Source organism: Littorina saxatilis, linkage group LG11 (genome assembly GCF_037325665.1).
Source record: "Littorina saxatilis isolate snail1 linkage group LG11, US_GU_Lsax_2.0, whole genome shotgun sequence".
NCBI lineage: Eukaryota > Metazoa > Mollusca > Gastropoda > Littorinimorpha > Littorinidae > Littorina > Littorina saxatilis.
The window spans coordinates 11,006,436-11,028,066 of record NC_090255.1 but is presented as its reverse complement, the minus strand read 5'-3'; the positions used below and the strand labels follow the sequence as shown (position 1 = coordinate 11,028,066).

Sequence of the window (21,631 nt, the reverse complement as noted above, 5' to 3'; positions counted from 1 at the left end):
GCGCCTGAGAGAATGACAAGCATTGAAATGAACAAGCAACTTTCATCCTCTCTCAAACAGCAGGCGCAGAAGTGTTTCCATAATGACGTTTGTCTCGGTGACTTTGGCATCAAAAGCAGTGGAAAAGCAGGTCCCTGCCAGACTAGTTTGACACGACCTGATTGACATGATATACACACGTGTGGTTTGAACGATATTGTTATCTCATGAGTGGTGTCTCTCACGTATACATGTACGATAAAACATGGTATTTGGTTTCCTTTTGATGGACCGCACACAGCCTTTATAGCCCAAGAACGTGATCACGGAAATTGTTGATTACATTTTGGTGGGAGATGCGAACTGACCAACCGCATTGTTTCGTTTGGCTGGAATCAGTAAAGGTATCTGTATTCATCTGTGGGATAGTAGTGTAAATATTTTTACTCTTTATATTCTTATCTGCGACAAAAAGACAAAACGCTTCTTCAACAGTGCTCATAGCGGAGCAGCATCTTTAAAAAATCAGTCAAGATTCAACGAGGGCTTAGGTGGCCTTTGTCTTCCTTACAAGTGTGTATATGTGTGTGCGTGCGTGCGTGCGTGCGTGCGTATGTGTGTGCGCGCGCGTGTATATGTGTACGTGCGTATGCAGTGTAGTGTTTGTGTGTGTGTGCCGAGTTTTATTTGGCTTGAGATATTCGAAATTCTCCAAGATCAGTTTGCTTTATGAATAAAATGTTGATTACAATTCTGCACAGCAACGTTGCGTTATTCAGTCAATTCATGTCTCAAGTCTTGTTTTCTGTCACGGCTGTTTGTTGCCCGGCTTTATTTCTGATTTTGTGGAACACACACACACTTTCACGCACACACACACACACACACACACACTTGCACGCACACACACACTTGCACGCACACACACACACACACACACTTGCACGCACGCACACACACACACACGCTTGCACGCACACACACACACACACGTACACATCCAAAAACAAAGAGACTGCCAATTACAACGTAAATTACAATTGCAACGTGAATGTAACGTATTTTTGTCAATAATATACACGTACAGACAGTCACACACACACACACACACACACACACACACACACACACACACACACACTCACTCTCTCTCTCTCTCTATCTCTCTTTCACCAATTCAAAGCAGACGAGGGAGTAACTTGTACAATAATTTTATTGCCTTCCTTTATCAGTCATTCCATCGTTCACTCACACGTTGCAATCACTCCTGTGTATTCAACATTTACAACACACACAGTTTCTGTCAGGACTGAATCAAGACGACAGGCCATACAAACTATGCGTCCAAAGCATCATAATCTTCATCACAAAATACACAACAGCTAACAGAACAGACAGAATGTCAAATCATAACAGTGTCTACATCAGGAGCTATTGGGGGGAGGGGGAGAGAGAGAGAGAGAGAGAGAGAGAGAGAGAGAGAGAGAGAGAGAGAGAGAGAGAGAGAGAGAGAGAGAGAGAGAGAACATCTGATCTTTAACATGCTTATTAAAGGCAGAATGGGTTGTCCAAAACACTAATGCATTATGCTGCATACCATTTTTTTTTAAAGAACAAAGTATAAGAAATTGAAATAAAAAATACTGAGTTTTGTAATACACTTTAGAATGCAATTGTCTATAAAACTACTGTCTATATAAAACCGTACACACTAAAGTTGTCTCAGTTAAAACCACGCAGAAGGTGCTGTTAGCATTCTATACATTTTGTCTTACTCATTGGCTCATCTTATATCCCCCCCCCACCCCCTCACGTTTCTGTAACTTCCACTTCACAGTAGCTGTTAAACTGTATCTCTCTCATTCTTATGAACACAACTTTCCATTTTATCAATACGTAGAGTCACTGAAAATCATACCCGAATTAATGTTGGCGATATTAAAAGTGAGAAATCAAAATACAATAAAAACACACAAGCAAGCATCTTCACGCAGTATGTGCAAACCAAAAGCATCTAGTTACAAAATGGCCAAGAGCACATTACATAAAACTGGATCGAAACAAAAGGGTGGGGGAGAGAGAAAAGAGAAGTCGATCTGAAGAAAGAGAGAGAGAGAGAGAGAGAGAGAGAGAGAGAGAGAGAGAGAGAGAAAGAGAGGGGGGGGGGGGGGGTAAGGGGGCAAATAAATTGAAGTCCAAGGGGGTCAAAAAAAGTATCGACTGGAGGAAACACCAGCAGAGGTGAAAGACAGAACACACACACCCCTTGAAAACAAACAAACGAAACACCGAAGACAGAAGAGAATGGACTGAAAACGACAGAACAGAGATAATCGAGACAAACTTCTACAGAAGACGAAATTTTACTTCAGAAGGGGTGGGGGGAATTGATGACCAGATCACAGATAAAGACAAACACAAGAAGTCTGTTTTGAGAAGAAAGGAACAGAGTGGAAAAAGACACAGAGCAGACTGCTTTCAGAAAGACCAGACTGCTGTCAGAAAGACCAGACTGCTTTCAGAAAGACCAGACTGCTGTCAGAAAGACCAGACTGCTGTCAGAAAGACCAGACTGATATCAGAAAGACCAGACTGCTGTCAGAAAGACCAGACTGATATCAGAAAGACCAGACTGCTGTCAGAAAGACCAAACTGTCAGAAAGATCAGACTGTTCTCAGAAAGACCAGACTGCTGTCAGAAAGACCAGACTGATATCAGAAAGACCAGACTGCTGTCAAAAAGACCAGACTGCTCTCAGAAAGACCAGACTGCTGTCAGAAAGACCAGACTGTTCTCAGAAAGACCAGACTGCTGTCAGAAAGATCAGACTGCTGTCAGAAACACCAGACTGCTGTCAGAAACACCAGACTGTTCTCAGAAAGACCAGACTGCTGTCAGAAAGACCAGACTACAGTCAAAAAGACTAGACTACTCAAGAACAAAGAGGCAGAGGAAAGGCTTGCAGAAAGTGATAACATTCTTCAAAGAAAGCAAGATGATGCTAGAAACTACAGACAAAGGCAGACAGCATGACAAAGGCAGACAGCATGACAAAGGCAGACAGCATGACAAACGCAACGCATCCAGTAAGACAGAACTAAAACACGGTCATCCAACGTCCCTTCTTGAAGGCAGCGTGTCACAGAATCATGAAACGCACAAAATTAACATGAAATCAACCACACAAAAAATAAAACGACATATCTATTTATAATCATTTTCTAATCATCAACATCATCATCATCATCATCAAAATCATCAAAAAGTACAGACAGCAGGTCAGGGTCGCCAACAATCTATCAACACATCTCTCAAGTATGTACACAATAGTCTAGACCAAAAAATCACTACGAAAAGCGACGCCATCTATAGAACTCTATATATACAAACACAATGGACAGTAAAATTCTGCTGATAAAAAAAACAAGTTTAAAAAAAATAAGATGACGATCACAAGTGACAGAAGCGTTCAGACACAAACTGTCTGCTTAATGAATTGTGGCACAGAGTACAATTTCATTTTCAGAAATATCAAGCATCAAAGAAAAAGAAAAAGAACAAAAAAAATCAGAGATGAATTGCTGAAAATGTCACCATTCACAAGTCTACACACCACCGGTTCAAAGTGTAAGTAACAGAGAAATCAAATCGGAGCAAACACTGTACATGATCTACCGGTATAGCAATCGTAACGCCAATACCGGTATGGGAACAACGCCAATACCGGTACGGTAATAACACCAATACCAGTATGGGTATAACGCCAAAACCGGTACGGGAATAACACCATTACCGGTATGGGAACAACACCACTACTGGTATGAGAATATCAACGTCACTAACGGAACAGTGTGAAGCAGCAATACCGGTACAGACACCAGTAGGCTCTCTCCAGTTTTGACCGGTCAACCAAATCCGGAATTTTCACACTGCTCTTAGGCAACATTATGATCCATCTTCAGCATGCCACACACTTTTAAAAAAAAATCCTTCAAAAGTTAGGACTCAACATTCTTTCTTTCTTTCTTTATTTGGTGTTTAACGTCGTTTTCAACCACGAAGGTTATATCGCGACAGGGAAAGGGGGAGATGGGATAGAGCCACTTGTCAATTGTTTCTTGTTCACAAAAGCACTAATCAAAAATTTGCTCCAGGGGCTTGCAACGTAGTACAATATATGACCTTACTGGGAGAATGCAAGTTTCCAGTACAAAGGACTTAACATTTCTTACATACTGCTTGACTAAAATCTTTACAAAAATTGACTATATTCTATACAAGAAACACTTAACAAGGGTAAAAGGAGAAACAGAATCCGTTAGTCGCCTCTTACGACATGCTGGGGAGCATCGGGTAAATTCTTCCCCCTAACCCGCCGGGGGTGACTCAACATTAAAAACCAATCATGTTGCTAACAACAAACAGTATCCTAAAGCAGAAACAATCAATTAAAACTGTATCACAAATACATGACACCCCCACTTTGTGAAAAACAAGAGAGAGAGAGAGAGAGGGAGAGAGAGGGAGAGAGAGAGAGAGAGAGAGAGAGAGAGAGAGAGAGAGAGAGAGAGAGAGAGAGAGAGAGAGAGACCGAGAGAGCACAATCTCACACAATACTAACAGCTTTCAAAAGTCGGCAGATTTTGCCTTCACATGTTTGAAGGGCGGGCGTATAGTAGCTAATGAGTAAAATTGAAAACAATACTGCAATGCTTATCAATTTGATTTTTATTCTGAACAACAGAACTGCTATGTTTAAGCCACTGCCCATGAATCATACAGTGAAACCTCTCTTCAACACCTCAAACATTTGACAAAATGAGTTCTTATTAAGATGGGAGTCGTATAATCAGAGACTTCTAAAAGAATAAAAATAAATCTTGGGAACCATGTCTTCAGACAGAGGGGATCCTAAATGTACTGTCTTCAAACGCAGTTTTCACTGGATAATAAAACAAATAGCCGAAACCTAAAGAATGCGATGGTTTTAATCTGATCTGAAAGTAAGTTGCGTTTCGATGTTCAACATGCCGAGACATAATTATCATGTATTGAAAAGCACTTTGTGTGAATTGCTGTCTTCAGTCAAATTGAGGCACTGTCAAAAATTAATTTCACCTGAGATCATTGAAGTCAAATTTCACTTTTTTCAAAACAGCAGGTAACCAACCTACACGAACACATCATCAGTGTGATTTCAAACACAATGGGAAGAAAGAAGGAAAGCCATTTAAAGGCCCACTCCGCCTCATTAACACAGTCTGCTTCACCGTCTCAGACCTGGCTATGCTTTAACATGGGATAATACCATCCCTCCACTTGGCCATCTATCAAAAATGAACAGCCTGCGTGCTCTCCGTTTAAAGTGGTCCGTCGCGATATAACCTTCGTGGTTGAAAACAACGTTAACCCCTTCCCTGCCCTGCCACGAACGGCGTTCGAGGTGTTTTTTGGCATCCTGTCTGCCCCGCCACGAACGTCGTTCGAGGTGTACGCATCAGAGTCCTGTATCCACCCAAGAAGGGGGGTAACTGCAAAAACTGTTGGCAGAGCAGTTAGACATCTTGAACCAACGGTTCCTTCCCTTTGACCGTTATGAATAGCAAATATTGATGTTTGGGAGAATTTTGAAACTTCGGGAGTTATCTGTGTTAAGTCGTCAACAAAGATGTCGGATGGTGGACGGCGTGGGGGTACCACGAGGTCTGTTTTCAAGCGCTATTCAGCACTTGAAGTGCTTCAAGAGTGCCTAAATGACCAAGACAGTGATGATGAAGACCTTAGAGATGGAAGTGACAGCGAATCAGACGAGGAAGAAACTGATTTCAACCAGCACCACCCTCTTTTGTCCGAGGTAGGCATTGATGATGACAATGATATCAGCTACGAACCAAGTGTATCTGCCACTGACAGTGATCAGTCGGAGACTGATGGCAGTGATGCCGAAGCAGAACCAATGCCTGGCCCATCAACTTCATGTCCTGTGGTCAGAGGTCGCGGCAGGGGTCGAGGAAGCAGTGTGGGAAGAGGACAACGAGGGAGAGGTAATGCGAGGGGGCGTGGCCGCGGCCGTGCCCGACAAATTCCAAGACAACGTCAGGAAGATAAGATAAGAAATTGGACAGATGCTGATGCAACTGCGCCAAACCAAGACATCCAATTTCAAGGCAATCCAGGCATGCAGTGCAATGTTGACAATTTTGAACCAGTAGACTGGATGCAGCTGTTTTTTGATGACGACCTCATCAACCACCTTGTCTTCCAAACAAACCTTTATGCTGACCAGTACCTTGAGAGCAGCCTTGTGCTTTCCTCAGTGTTTTGTGGATTATCACACAAAATTCATATACTGGAAGTAGTGTGTGGACTTTGCCTGCTCTGTGGATTGTGACTTTGTTGCTTCTGAGTCTCAGCTGTGGAGTATGACGTGCGATTCCGGACTTACCTTACCATGAACAGCTAACCCTTATAACTTTGGATGCTTATAGCAGTGAAGTTGATTACCAAGAAGTTTTGTGAGTACCTGATGTTTTTCCCTTTGTTACACCAGTTTTTTGTTGTGTTTTGTCATGCATTTTTGTGATCAAGTGTGTTGTTATGTTCCGAAAATGCTTGATCACGGGGAAAAAAAAAAGAATAAATAATTACTTAAAAATTTCTGTCCTGCCAAATGAAACTAATTTCACTTGTAATTGGGGCCAGGGATGTTAGAAAAAAACATGCCAAATATCTAAGAGATATCTCTTCAAATGCCTGAATTATTCACGTTTTAGTGAACACACCCTCAAAAGTCAAATTTTGCTCCGGCACACAGGAATACAAATGCGCTTTTTCACGCTGGCAGGGAAGGGGTTAAACACCAAATAAAGAAAAGAAAAAGTTTAAAGTGGTATTTTTTAAAGAATTAACTTCGTAAAAGGCACTGTTGCCTTTTTCGGAAATCAATCAATTCATCAAAAATGTCTTACACATCGCAGCAAGCAGTCAGGGTGATGATTTATGGTATGTGATCAAGTGAACGGATGGTCTGATATCCCATGTTGAAGCATAGCCAGATCTTAGACGATGAAGCAAACAGTTTTTATGAGGCGGAGTGGGCCTTTATAGATGAAATACCTTTTTAAAACACAAAAATACTACTCAACTTGGAGACCTGCAGGTGAAATACCATATTGGTAACACACGAATTAATGCCATTCATTTTAAAGACCTACAGGATAGGGGGAAAATGTCGCAGCAGCACATGCAAATATAGTTTATATGCAAAAAAGAGGGTGGGTGGTGGTGGTGGTGACGGTGGTGGAGGGGGGACTACTTAGGGATGAAATGACGAAATGACAAGCGTCATGATGCAGGGAAGCAAGTGAATCTGTCATCACAACTCTTTTATACTGAGACAACTGTTTCTGAATCTGGAGAGAGAGAGAGAGACAGAGAGAAAGACAGAGAGAGACAGACAGCCAAACAGAGAACTTACTACTGCGTCCCAGCCACCAAGTACCTAACCACCCCACTAGCTGTTCGTTCCACTCTTTCAAAAACAAAACTTTTGCCAAAATATTTGAAAAAAAAGCATAAGCCCTTCGAAAGTATCACTTGGACAAGCATGAAAAGTATGGATTAAAGAAAAACAGAGGGAAGGGGGGGAGAGAGAAAGGGGGATAGGCATAAAAGACAAAGAAATTGGGTCATAGCAGTTAACAAAATAAAAACATACAGCTTTTTGTCCTTATACTCCGATCCATGTTCTTTTTGATTAAAAAAAATGTTTTAAAAATGGAACAAACGTGCAACAAGAAAACAGTGTTTTACACCAGAGCAGACGTAAAAAGTAAATGCAAGCACAAGGAATCAGGGTGCCAGTCTATCACAACTAACCGTATTATGGGAATATGGACCAAAACATTTTATGAATATGTACAACCAGCACTATTTACAAATATTTTGAATCTCAGCTAGCCATTATTGCCAAGCATCCAGAATCATGGGAACAATAGTACGCTACAAATGTGTTTATTGTCAGAGAAGAAGAAACACCTATTGAGAGAAAATGTACACACATGTATTGTATTCTTGTCTTCATCCAATCAAGTTCTTGGGATTCTTTCGAACGCTTCTATTTCATCCAGAAGCCGGACTAAACAAAATGTAATCTTGTTTAGTAAACAATCACTCGCGTCCGTTGTGAACCCAGAGAGAGAAGGAAGTAACAAAACCCCAAACTGTGATCGTACTACATGTATTATAATCTCAAATACTGTCACAGACACAGCCTACACACACTCACTCTCTCTCTATCTTTCTCTCCGGGAAATTTTATCGCATGTGCCAAATTTGTAAAACCACCCTTAAGAAATGTGGCAGCTGCTCCTTCGAGAAATGTGATCTTTGTATGTAAAAGAACAGTTAAAAAAATGTATAAAAGTGTTAAAAAGAAAACTTACTGACATTACCTTTTCATGCAGACAATACGAATTCTTTCTACGTTGACAGTGAGCAGGTGGTTTCACCACTGAGTATACTTCTGATCTGTTCTATTTTGAACATGTGTACATTAATTCCCAATTGACTCATTCAATCAACAGGGCTAACACACACACCAAGTGAACAACCTGAAAGGGTCCACGGCGGCGCCTCCCAGAAGCTGAGCGGTTTTTTTATTAGCTTGTAGGGACAAAGAACAAAGTTTTACTTTTAAGAAACCCATATTCCGGTTTTAAACGTTTTCAAAAACCGGATTTCCGGCAAGAACCGGAAAGGTGTTCGCCCTGAATCCACCATCGAAGATCTGCTGAGGTTGTTTACGCCGTATTGAGAACATTCTTCTGTAATGTTGACCTTTAGCGTTGTAAATTCATAGCTCACAATCCAGTGGCATTATTGACTTAGTTTTGATGCAGTCATTTATGTCAATTCATCTAAAAATTCTTACACATCGCAGCAAGCAGTCAGAATTCAAATCAAAGAATAACTCTTGTGAAATTAATTGACGGATTGGGCCCCAAATTTAAGCATTATTAATAATTAGGTCATTATTTTGATCGAGGAAAATGAATGCCATAGTTGTCTCCCTTTGCAGAAATCACATACATGTATAAGATCAACATAGTTGCCTCCCTTCCCTTGTGAGGAAAACTACCAATCTGTGCACTACGAATAATACCGATAGAAAAGTACAAATTTTGCAGTCGGTGCAGACCAGGCGTTTTTTAAGTGGCACTAGAATACGCAAATTCTACACTGTAATACCCCACTGGCGCATTCATAAAGACTAAGAAAGTTTTGCAAAATAAAACCAAAAATGATCAAGATAATAAATAGTTTAACTTTGAAAGTATTCAAGTCTCTGTGTAAAACGACGAAACTAACTGTTTTACTCTCGCACAAACTCAAACCTGACTGGATACAGACTAAGTCATGTACATTTACACTAACATCAGCAAAATTCACACCGTGTTTTCCTTCAAAAGAGTAACACAAATCTACTCAGTTCAAAATATAAGACATTAATCACAGACTCCCAAAGACATTCTACCACGCTGACAAAACATACCGCGCTCCCCGAAACACTCGCACAAACACTCCCATCTTTGCTTCCATTCCAACACAGGGCCGGCTGAATTCTATCCAGCTCAAAGACGCTGTCTCAATTTTTATATCCACCGTCTCTCCAACACAATATTTGCCAAACTTCAAAGGACGCATCACAAAAAAAGGCAACAGGTTTTTCCTCTCTCATTCCATCTTCCAGGCACACGTGCATATCCCAACAAGCGTTCAATCAACGAAGGCATTTTTTTGTTTTTCAGTGACAAACAGAATAGTGACCACAAGCATGACACACACACACACACGCAGACAGGTCACCTGAGCTTTTCACAAAAGACAACAACGGCACATTTAAAAAAAAAAAAAAAAGAAAAGAGCAATCAACATGTCTCCTGGCTTGGCATGGTGCCACGACAACCACCAATCGAATCGCCCTGACGTCACGCCGACTGTTAATTAATAACAAACGTGGTCAGCCGACGCCATTCTGTGAGATCGAAACCGTTACCGCAAGGGCGGCCCACTGCCATTCCTGAATCGGTACATTCTGATTCAGGGTTATTGTCACATACCTTACACATTCCATACCTGAATCGGTACATTGTGATTCAGAGTTATCGTCACATTATACATACCTCACAAATTTCATACCTGAATCGGTACATTCTGATTCAGGCTTAATGCGACACCTCACAAAATTCATACCCGAATCGGTACTTTATGATTCAGGTTTAGCGCGACACACCTCACAAATTCCATACCCGAATCGGTACATTCTGATTCAGGCTTAACGTGACACGAACTCTTCAAATCACTGCAGAGCACAGGAAAAAGGATCAGCTGAAAACGCCAGAATATTTACACACACACACGGCCCTTCTGGTTTTTTCCTTTGTCCATCCTCAAAAAAAGGCAACAGTTTTGTGTAGCTACCCTACACTCTGTACAAATTCTACAAGTCCGTGCAACTCCTATAGTGGGGGGAGGAGGGGGGATGGGGTACACAAGTTTTAACGACAAAACTATGGAGAACAAATTATATTCCTGATGCACTTGCTCCGTAGAGTGCCTGGTTGGGAAAAGCGAGGAAAATTCCATTGCTATGGCAACTGCCGGTGCCAGCGTGGAACATCGCTCCCAACTGCCCTAGTAGAAATTTGTGATCTGAGCAAAATAGACGTTCGCCGCCGCTTGAGTATCATGACTGAAACAAGACACTCTCCACGAGCCAACGCAAAGGGGAGGATTTATTTTCAACAAAGCTCTGACTGTTTTCTTTGCATTGTTCCGTCTGACGAAATCTCCGAAACACCACCAAACACCTGGCGAGAAGTCCTTTGCCTCATTGGGTAGCTAAAGTCTCCGTTTCTGATATTCACCAAAATGTTTCACAAAAGTCCACAACACACACTGTTTTCACCTTGTGAAGTCGTGGGAGTGTTCTCTGAATTAATGGCACACAGAATCCCCAATGCACCAACACCAGAACGCATGCACCTGACCAGAGTGCATGTCAACGGTACGTCTGCACCTATCTAACATCAACATGTTGACGGTACGTCTGCATCTGTCTAACACTGTCACAAACAATCAATCCATACTTTAGTGATCAGTCAATTTAAAAAGTCAACGCAGGGTGTTTCGCGCTTGTATCTTGTTTGGGGCACAGTTTTAAACCGCTACACTGAACAGAACATGTGGAAGTTTCATTTTTCTCCTGCCACCAGCACGAATCATATCCAGTCTTTTCACAGGCACAACATTCTCTAGAAACTGGCTTTTGGGGATACCAGTTCTTCTCTCCCTTTCTGAAGGCCCAAACACGGAAAATAGCACTACGCAAGATATCCCACATGGTGAGAATCTCTATTCATTGACAGGAAAGCATAATCTGATCTTCAACAAAGACAGAGGCTTTGCACGTTCACTGATCCCACCAAAAGGGAGACAACCGTCGCTGGATAAAAGCTGCCATGGAGTTGTCCCTCTTTGCCCAATTATTTCAGTCAAGGGAGTCTGCTCACATCGTCAACACATGTCCCTTGTGAAACGTCTTGCGGGTCAAACGTCTTGCGGGTCAAACGTCTTGCGGGTCAAACGTCTTGTGGGTCAACCCTTTGGTGATGTGTAGAGAATCACAGTCAGAAAAACCAAAAGTAATAAGGGCATACATCTTTCCCTGTCATCTGTTTTTCACAGTTCTCACTGACCTACTTCCGACAGTTTAAGGACTAAACCCTCCTATGCCAGAGGTCTCACATGAGAACACGGGTCTGAGTCAGTGATGGAGGAGTAATTAACCCTCCTATGCTCAAAGAGTTCAATTTCACGTCTGTAATGAGGTTAACCCCTTTCATATGTGGGAGGCCTCCAAGCCTGTCAGGTTCCACACGAACTAAAGGTTCTTTCTCATGTCTGTAATAAGGCTAAGCTCGTCATATAACAGGCCTTCGAGGATTAAACTTTTCATGTCAGAGGCATCCCAAAGGTTAAATCATGTCATATCAAAGGCCCCTCAGAATTAATCTTTTCATGTCAGAGGTCTCGAAATGTCCACCATTTCATATCAGAAGCCTCCCAATGTTTAATCTTTTCATGTCGGAGGCCTCCAAGGCTGCAATAATCCTGATCCCTCGTTGCCAATTTCGGGGTTGGCACTTCCGAGGAAACGAGAACAGTGACAGTGACGAGATCAGAAGGATGACAGGTGTGGTCAGACGACAAAGACGTTGCTAGGCAACAGTCAGAGGTCAGCAGTCGGCTAGGAGCTGCTGCAGCAAGCTGTTCTTGTTGTCCGTGGGCTTAATCTCCACTGCCGTCTGCACAACAATGTGGAAAAGGTCAATGGCTGACAAGACAGGTGTCTGTGTGAGAGAGAGTGTGTGTGTTTGAGAAAGAGAGAGAGAAAGAGAGAGAGAGAGAGAGAGAGAGAGAGAGAGAGAGAGAGAGAGAGAGATTGAGATTGAGAGAGAGAGAGCGTGTGTGTGTGTTTGAGAAAGAGAAAGAGAAACAGAGAGAGAAGATAGAGAGAGAGAGAGAGAGAGAGAGAGAGAGAGAGAGAGAGTGTGTGTGTTTGAGAAAGAGAGAGAGAAAGAGAGTGTGTGTGTTTGAGAAAGAGAGAGAGAGAGAGAGAGAGAGAGAGAGAGAGAGAGAGAGAGAGAGAGAGAGAGAGAGAGAGAGAGAGAGAGTGTGCGTGTGTTTGAGAGTGTGTGTGAGAGAGAGGAAGAGAGAGAGAGAGAGAGAGAGAGAGAGAGAGAGAGAGAGAGAGAGAGAGAGAGAGAAAAAGAGAGAGAGAGAGAGAGAGAGAGTGCATGTGTTTGAGAGAGTGTGTGTGTGAGAGAGAGAGAGAGAGAGAGAGAGAGAGAGAGAGAGAGAGAGAGAGAGAGAGAATGAGAAACAGCGAGATAGAGAGATAAATAGGCAATGGAGAGAGAAAGACAGAATGAAGGGGATGAGGTTTGTGTGTGGGTGTTGGAGGGGGAAGGGGGAGTGGGATAAGAAGGGTGAAGAGCTGCTAAGCACCGTAGGCAAGGAAAAGCGGACGGACAGTCACCCCCAAAAAATAACAACAACCAAACATCAACACACAAGATACACCACTTTGCGCATCACTTTCACGTAACCTACCCGTGGTTCTTTCTGCAGGATGTTGATGGCCTGGGTGGTGGTGGAGGTGGGTGTCTTGCTGGCCGCAGCCGCCTGCTTGGACGCTATTTGCTGCGGCGTCAACAGCTGGTTGCGGAACAGACTGGTGGCCTTGGCCTCCGCCCCGTCCTGCGTCATCTCTGGTGCCACAGACCCTGCCAACACATGCAACACTCAGCTGTCATTCAACATTGCGACCCAATAAGCCCGTCCTGAGTCATCTCTGGTGTCACAGACCCTGCCAACACATGCAACACTCAGCTGTCATTCAACATTGCGACCCAATAAGCCCGTCCCGAGTCATCTCTGGTGTCACAGACCCTGCCAACACATGCAACACTCAGCTGTCATCCAACATTGCGACCCAATAAGCCCGTCCTGAGTCATCTCTGGTGTCACAGACCCTGCCAACACATGCAACACTCAGCTGTCATCCAACATTGCGACCCAATAAGCCTGTCCTGAGTCATCTCTGGTGTCACAGACCCTGCCAACACATGCAACACTCAGCTGTCATCCAACATTGCGACCCAATAAGCCCGTCCTGAGTCATCTCTGGTGTCACAGACCCTGCCAACACATGCAACACTCAGCTGTCATTCAACATTGCGACCCAATAAGCCCGTCCTGCGTCATCTCTGGTGTCACAGACCCTGCCAACACATGCAACACTCAGCTGTCATTCAACATTGCGACCCAATAAGCCCGTCCTGAGTCATCTCTGGTGTCACAGACCCTGCCAACACATGCAACACTCAGCTGTCATCCAACATTGCGACCCAATAAGCCCGTCCTGAGTCATCTCTGGTGTCACAGACCCTGCCAACACATGCAACACTCAGCTGTCATTCAACATTGCGACCCAATAAGCCCGTCCCGAGTCATCTCTGGTGTCACAGACCCTGCCAACACATGCAACACTCAACTGTCATCCAACATTGCGACCCAATAAGCCCGTCCTGCGTCATCTCTGGTGTCACAGACCCTGCCAACACATGCAACACTCAGCTGTCATCCAACATTGCGACCGATTAAGCCCGTACTTACTTGAGCACGAAGTTGACTTCTCAAAGTCGACTTGGCGAAGCTTTGCGAAGTCTTTATACTGAAAACCCGCAGCTACGGCGAAGTACTTTGTACCCTACTTCGCTTAGCAAGTTTTGACATGCAAAGCTACGCTGTAGCTCCGCGACAATTTTTTTTACATAATGTTTTTACAGAAGAGCGCTTTTTGATTCAAGATGGACGTAGAAATCATACTCGAAAGAGCAGTGTGCATTCCCTTTGACTTCACAAAGCTATGCTGAAAGTAGTTCAATTAAGGGAAGAATTCTCGTTCCGAAAGCTTCATGAAGAGAGCTACGTGAAGTCGACTCCGTCCAATTAAGGACAAGCTTTACTCGGGTAAGTCACAATCTAAAGTCTAGAGCTTTAAAGCTGAGGGTGTTGAAATAAAAGGTGTGACCATGGCCTACACCTTCACCGGATCACACTTTGGACTACACAATCATATTATGTTGTTGTTGTATTTTCTTAAGCGCTTTGAGCAGGGTTAAACCCTGGATGCATGCGCTTTATAAATATTATGCATTATTATTATTATTATTAAGAATGGTGAAGGTTAAAGTGTTTAATAAAAAAAAGGTGTGACAGTGTCCCAACGGTCACGGCTGCCTGACTGACCTGGATTACTGGTGGACAGAGCCCTGAACTGGTGGTAGCGAGCCTTGGCATCTTTTCGCGACTGAGCCACGATCTCCTCCTCTTTGATCTCATCGGGTGCCAGCGGTCCGCCGTGGTCTGCCGACATGTCGTTGACTGAAAGCACACATGGATGCCATCAGTGAACACATGGATGCCATCAGTGAACACATGGATGCCATCAGTGAACACACATGGATGCCATCAGTGAACACACATGGATGCCATCAGTGAACACATGGATGCCATCAGTGAACACGTGGATGCCATCAGTGAACACATGGATGCCATCAGTGAACACATGGATGCCATCAGTGAACACATACAATGAATAGAACCTCCCTTGTAGGACACCAACCCCAATTGAACATTTTCTCCATTAAAGCTGAACATCCTTCTCAAGGGCACGAAGGGGGGTCTTAAAAGGTACGTTCTCCTGCATTGGAATTTGTAAAGTGCATGAAGCTGTTATGAGGACTTAGAAAAGCGATTCATTATTATTATCATTATTGTTATTACGACATGTATATCATTACCATTTTTCATGATCAAAGCTGACACTCACTGGTCTCCAGAATGTGTGCGGGCAGTTCGCTGCTACTGTCATAGTCCACAGAGGACGACGACTGCATCGGGCCCTGACTGGACTGCGCTGGCTGCTGCTGTTTCTGCTGTTGTTGTTGTTGTTGTTGCTGTTGCTGTTGTTGCTGCAGATGCTGTTGCTGCAGATGCTGCTGGATTTGTGTCTGTTGAGTCTTCTCAGAGCGCTCTCTGCATATATTGCGCAGTTCTTGCTTGACGTACTGACCCACGCTGGCCTGGCTCCCAGCCGGCACCTCCCCGCCGCCATGCTTTTTGCTGTGGGAGAAAGGAGTGAGGTCAAGAATAAGGATTGAAGATAAGGCCAACAAAACAAAATGTTGGTTTAGGGTAACCCGACCGACCCAAGAAAAATGTTGGTTTAGGGTAACCCGACCGACCCAAGAAAAATGTTGGTTTAGGGTAACCCGACCGACCCAAGAAAAATCGAACCTGGTTACTGATGTGTCCACTTTTGTACAAATAAAAGACAATTCTTCTGACCAACTGACAACTTATTCATTAAAATTTAATACACTGTACTGTAGACCACTTGCCAGCATTCCGTACATTCATACCATCCTGACGAAGGCAGTTTATCTGCCGAAATATTGATAAAAAAAGTACCTGACCTGGTTACTGGTGTGTCTTCTTTTTATTTAACTTATTCATTATTCCAAACAAGTTCAAGTCGGCCAGAAGCTTACCTTTCAGGGAGAGGGCTGTTATTTAACTTATTCATTATTCTGAACAAGTTGAAGTCAGCTGGAAGCTTACCTTTCAGGGAGAGGGCTGTTATTTAACTTATTCATTATTCTCAACAAGTTCAAGTCAGCTAGAAGCTTACCTTTCAGGGAGAGGGCTGTTATTTAACTTATTCATTATTCTGAACAAGTTGAAGTCGGCCAGAAGCTTACCTTTCAGGGAGAGGGCTGTTATTTAACTTATTCATTATTCTGAACAAGTTCAAGTCAGCTAGAAGCTTACCTTTCAGGGAGAGGGCTGTTATTTAACTTATTCATTATTCTGAACAAGTTCAAGTTGGCCAGAAGCTTACCTTTCAGGGAGAGGGCTGTTATTTAACTTATTCATTATTCCAAACAAGTTCAAGTCGGTCAGAAGCTTACCTTTCAGGGAGAGGGCTGTTATTTAACTTATTCATTATTCCAAACAAGTTCAAGTCAGCTAGAAGCTTACCTTTCAGGGAGAGGGCTGTTCATGAAGTCGGGGAAATCAGAGAAGTCGGTAAAGGACTGAGAGGTTGCGGTAGCCACCGGTGGCCCAGGAAAACCCGACTGCGCCCCAGCGGGATTGAAGGGAGAGGGCGTCATGGGGCCCTGACTGAACGGTGGCGACACCTGGTGGCAAGGAGAAGAGAATAACTTGTGCTGTCATTTGGGAGGGTGAGCAGAGAAACAAAATTCTTTTCATGGACACACACACTTGCACACACACACCCACGCTTGCACACACACACACACACACACACACACACACACACTCTCTCTCTCCCCCTTTCTCTCTCTCACGGGCATTGCATGGAAAAGTTTAGCCTGTTCAGAGTGTGACACACCTGTCATGCTGTAATGTCAGTTTGAACGGACACTCTCAATCATGTAACTTTGTGTACATGCACTTTCGGCTTCGGTTTCTGTATTGGAGTGTCCGAATACCATTCCCCGAAGCTTGCATTGGGCATATTGTCTAAGCAATTAAACCATTCTGACTACTTCTTCTCTCTCTCATCCACACACAAACACAAACACACTCTCTCTCTCATTCTCCCTCACATACACACACACACTCTCTCTCTCTCTCTCTCTTCCACACACAAACACACTCTCTCTCTCATTCTCTCTCACACACACACACTCTCTCTCTCTCTCATGCACACACACTCGAACACCAAACACCCACTCACACACTCTCTATGACACACGAAACTGCATGCTAACAAAAACCACAACCTAAAGAACCATAACTCTTACCTGAGACTGCTGCTGCTGCTGTTGTCTGAGGGCGGAGTTAGGGGACATGGCGTGCGGTGACAGGAGCAAGGGGTCCGGTGAACCGGTGAAGGGACTTTGGGACGCTCGTGGTGACCCTCTCCCTGAAATCACAATGATGGGTTTTCACATTATTTGTTAGCCTGAAATGTGTCATTTGTTTTTGTGTGGGGAAGGGAATAGCAGTTAAAGGGATTCAGTGTGTGTGTCAGTGTGTTTGTGTGTGTGTGTGTGTGTGTGTGTTGAAGGGGGGGGGGAAAGGATGAGATAGTTCCTTTGAAACAACTGATAACAAAGTACACACACAAACACACACACACAGACACAAACAACTGATAACAAAGTACACACACACGCATGTGCACGCACACACACACACACACACAGTCGTGTGTACAATGACAAAAACTTCAGAAATATCACACAAAACAAAGAAACGGAAGTTTTAGGAACATTTTCTTCAGATTCAAAAAGAAAACACCACATGTAATATGAAGTATTGACAATGGCAACAAGATGAATGTTTACACAAACTGATCTCAGAGAACACTGAACATCAGAGAACACTGATGAACAACAGGCAGCAGACACAAAGCAATGAAATATTCAGTCACAGCACTGCAGTAAACTATTCACCTTCCTTTCTAATTAGGGAGGATGGGAGGAGGAGCAAAAAGGGGGAGCACCAAACAAAAGCTACCCCCCCCCCTCCCTGTCTTACACACACACACATGTATGCTGAGGGATATAACAACTGATTATAAGTTATTCACAGTAAGCTTTTCATTGTAAGGTGCAGGTGAAGGGATGGGGTAGGGGGGAGAGAGAGAGAGAGAGAGAGAGAGAGAGAGAGAGAGAGAGAGAGAGAAAGAGAGAGAGAGAGAGAGAGGGAGGGGGAGACAGAGTATACAATAGGGAGAGACTGAGATAGAGGATGAGAGAGAGAGGTAGGGGGAGAGAGAGAAGGTAAGAGTGAGAGGGGGGGGGGCAGAGTATATATATATAAGAGAGAGAGAGAGAGAGAGAGAGAGGCTAAGACAGACAGTGAGAAGGGGGGAGGGGGAGACAGAGACAGAGAGAATCGAATGAGTACTCCGTTCAAATGCATGGTCAACTCCAAAAATGAAGGCAATCAAACGCGTAACTCACACACAATCCCCACAGTCAATGGCCAGTTCACATACCTGTACGTAGGTAAGGACAGAGAGCGAGAAGATGACACCAAGCCACCGACAGTCAATGCACACATTCTCTCTGCCACTCTATATCAGGATGACACACACACACACACACACACACACACGCAGAGAGAGAGAGAGAGAGAGAGAGAGAGAGAGAGAGAGAGAGAGAGAGAGAGAGAGAGAGAGAGAGAGAGAGAGAGAGAGAGAGAGAGAGAGAGAGAGATCTGAGAGAGAGCCCACACAATCAAACACTCTCTCTCACACACACCCACAAACACGCACACACAAACACACGCACGCACAGAGAGAGAGAGAGAGAGAGAGAGAGAGAGAGAGAGAGAGAGAGAGAGAGCCCACACGCACACACAATCAAACACTCTCACACATCCACAAACAACCCCCACCCACCCCACCTCTCTCAGTCCACAGGCGGAAGGTATCGTCCACTGGACTACTACTATCACAGAAAGTCTTTCTGTGATAGTAGTAGTCCAGTGGACGATACCTTCCGCCTGTGCTCAGTCCCCGCAAACCCAACATCGCGTCAAACTCACTCTTCAACTTCAACGAGTGACTCTTGAGCTTCAAGTAGGGGTGGTAGTGGCACAGGAAGTAGTGACGGAGCTTGTGGTTACAAATGCCGATGGCCTCAAAAAAGCGCTCGGCATTGGACACGTCGCCCTTCTTTTCCCGACAGTACGGACACTGTCCGGCAGTCTCCGTACCCGCACTTGTCACCACCCCCTGTCTCATGGCGGAAAGGCACACAGGCAGCTGCATTGCAGCTTGGGGCAAGACGAGGTCCGTCATGAATTCAGTGTCAGTGAAAAAAGTTCTTTTTTGCTTTTCACAAATCATCCATGTAGCTTGAGTTACGTTTTTTTTCCCCCACTTTCTTTTTTTCTTTTTCTGTGTGGTTTGGCAATACGGAGTCACAAAATGTCAGTGAAATCAAGTCAGCTTCAGCTGCACTAGAGCTTTCCGCAAGACGAGGTCCGTTGTCAACTTTCACTGAAAGAGGTCCTGGTTTTCTGTGCACAAATCGTACACGCGTCTGGCATCGTTCGACTTTTCTCTCTTTATTTTGTGTCTCTCTCAGGAATGGACCCACAACATGTCAGTGAAAATCGGTCTGCTTTTCTGTCACAAAACGTCCACTCATAGTCTCAGATGGCTGGGTTTTGTGTTGGCAACTTGGAATTCTGTACAAAATACCACCCAGAAATAATAAGTTGTTTTCTTCTTTCACGAAACATCCACTTCCTTGCACAATGTTACCAAAAATGATGGTCGTATTCCTCTCACAAAACCTCGCTTTTCAATGAGTCTCCAGTCAACCCGGAATTCCACACACAATTCCAACGAAGCAGGTTTTCTGTTTCACGCTCATGAAAACGTCTCAGAGTCACTCTCGGATCTTGTAGGGACATATATTCTTTTCTTCAAGGTTCAAAAACGTTTCTTTCCCCGTTACTAAAACGTCTGCTTTCAAAGAGATTGGTCGATCTTTGGCACTGAGAATCCGTTACATAATCCAGCTTATTCTGAAAAGCAGAGAACTCGTATCACAACTGATGCTTCGCTTTCGATGTTCTCGGTGTAAATCTGTACTGCTCTGGTTATCGGTACGCAAAGTCATCACAAATTCAAAATGTGGAGGAATTTTGGATATGTTATGACACCGACAGTACACAACCTGTCTTACTTTAAACAGTACGCGAGGCAATTGTGTGCATATATATAATCAGAACTCTCCATGTTCTTTTTCTGTGCAAAAAAACCTCATGGATTTTAAGTAATACTTTGCAAGACGTGAATTCAACTGATCTGATCCTGACAACTAGACGGACCTTTTCATGGCATCAGTGTTGGAGGTGACCACTGAAAGACACTAGATAATCTCTCAGAGAAAGCTTGACCCGTTCTGCTGTGGTTGTAAACTGTCTGTAAAATCGGTACATCCAGACTGTAAAATGACTTTACTAACTGTAAAAATGACTGTAAAACAAATGTAAAAATTACTGTAGCATGATTATTTAACGGCTGTAAAAGGACAGTAAAACGGCTGTAAAATGACTGTAAAATGGCTGTAAAATTAAACAAATAGCAGTGTCAACGTGCGGTAACATCCTCCATGTACCTCCTCACACGCAGGCAATGCCCCATTCAGTTCACAGGAAGGACTTCCACACAACCAAAGATCTTCTACTGCTACGAAAAACTTCCACACAACCAAAGATCTACTGCTACGAAGATCTTGGACACAACCTCACTTATCAAGACCAGAAAGTCCGCCCCCTCCTCTCTCTGTACCTCTCCTTGCCTTCCACCCACCCCCCCCTCTCTCACTTCACCAGCTATCTTTCATAACCGACCGTAACATAAATGCAGTCAGGCCTCTTTTCCCTACAGGCTGGGGTCTGGCTATAACATTGTTTTTGTTGTGCATTACGGGACACAAAAGCCTGGAGGATCAAAGCTAAGTGGTCAGTCCCAGTGGGCAGTGGTGGACGTGTGCAAAGAGGTCAGGCTGCGGTCAAGTCAGGCCAGCTGGTGCACTGCTCGGGTTCAAGTAGACAACAAATAAGTATATCGATATATACGGTCAACTTCTTCGGCCACTGTCTCTCTCGGAATCGCCTTGATTTAACAGCACTGTCCTTTTCGGGAAAACAGCACAGCTCACATCGAACATCTGGCCAGGCTTTTACGTGCAATATTATATAAGGCCATCCATCCACTTGGACATATACCAACAATCAACATCACGAGCGCTTTCCGTCGCACGCACACACACCCCTCCCCTGCTATCCCTCCCCTGCTACCTCTCCCCTGCTATATCTTGCTCTATGACGCGAACACCAATTTCTCCTATGCTCCATCCGTAACGAGTCTGTTTGAACTTGTGTTTAGAAAAGAAGATCTAGTTGCCTTCTTCTATTGACACGGATATTCAGCTACCTTCTTGTTCTATCGACATGGATATTCAG

The 21,631-nt window shown here is 43.9% G+C and overlaps 1 protein-coding gene across 1 annotated transcript in view; it reads right to left on the bottom strand.

Moving 5' to 3' along the window:
- Nucleotides 1-1,174: 1,174 nt before the first annotated feature.
- The window catches only part of LOC138979734 (uncharacterized), a gene marked incomplete in the record, with an annotated part of 169,210 nt that continues 148,753 nt past the window's right edge, over nt 1,175-21,631 (bottom strand). The window contains 6 exon segments of the mRNA XM_070352475.1: nt 1,175-12,348; nt 13,157-13,329; nt 14,858-14,992; nt 15,441-15,733; nt 16,652-16,812; nt 17,443-17,564. Coding sequence (XP_070208576.1) covers nt 12,280-12,348; nt 13,157-13,329; nt 14,858-14,992; nt 15,441-15,733; nt 16,652-16,812; nt 17,443-17,564 — 953 coding nt within the window.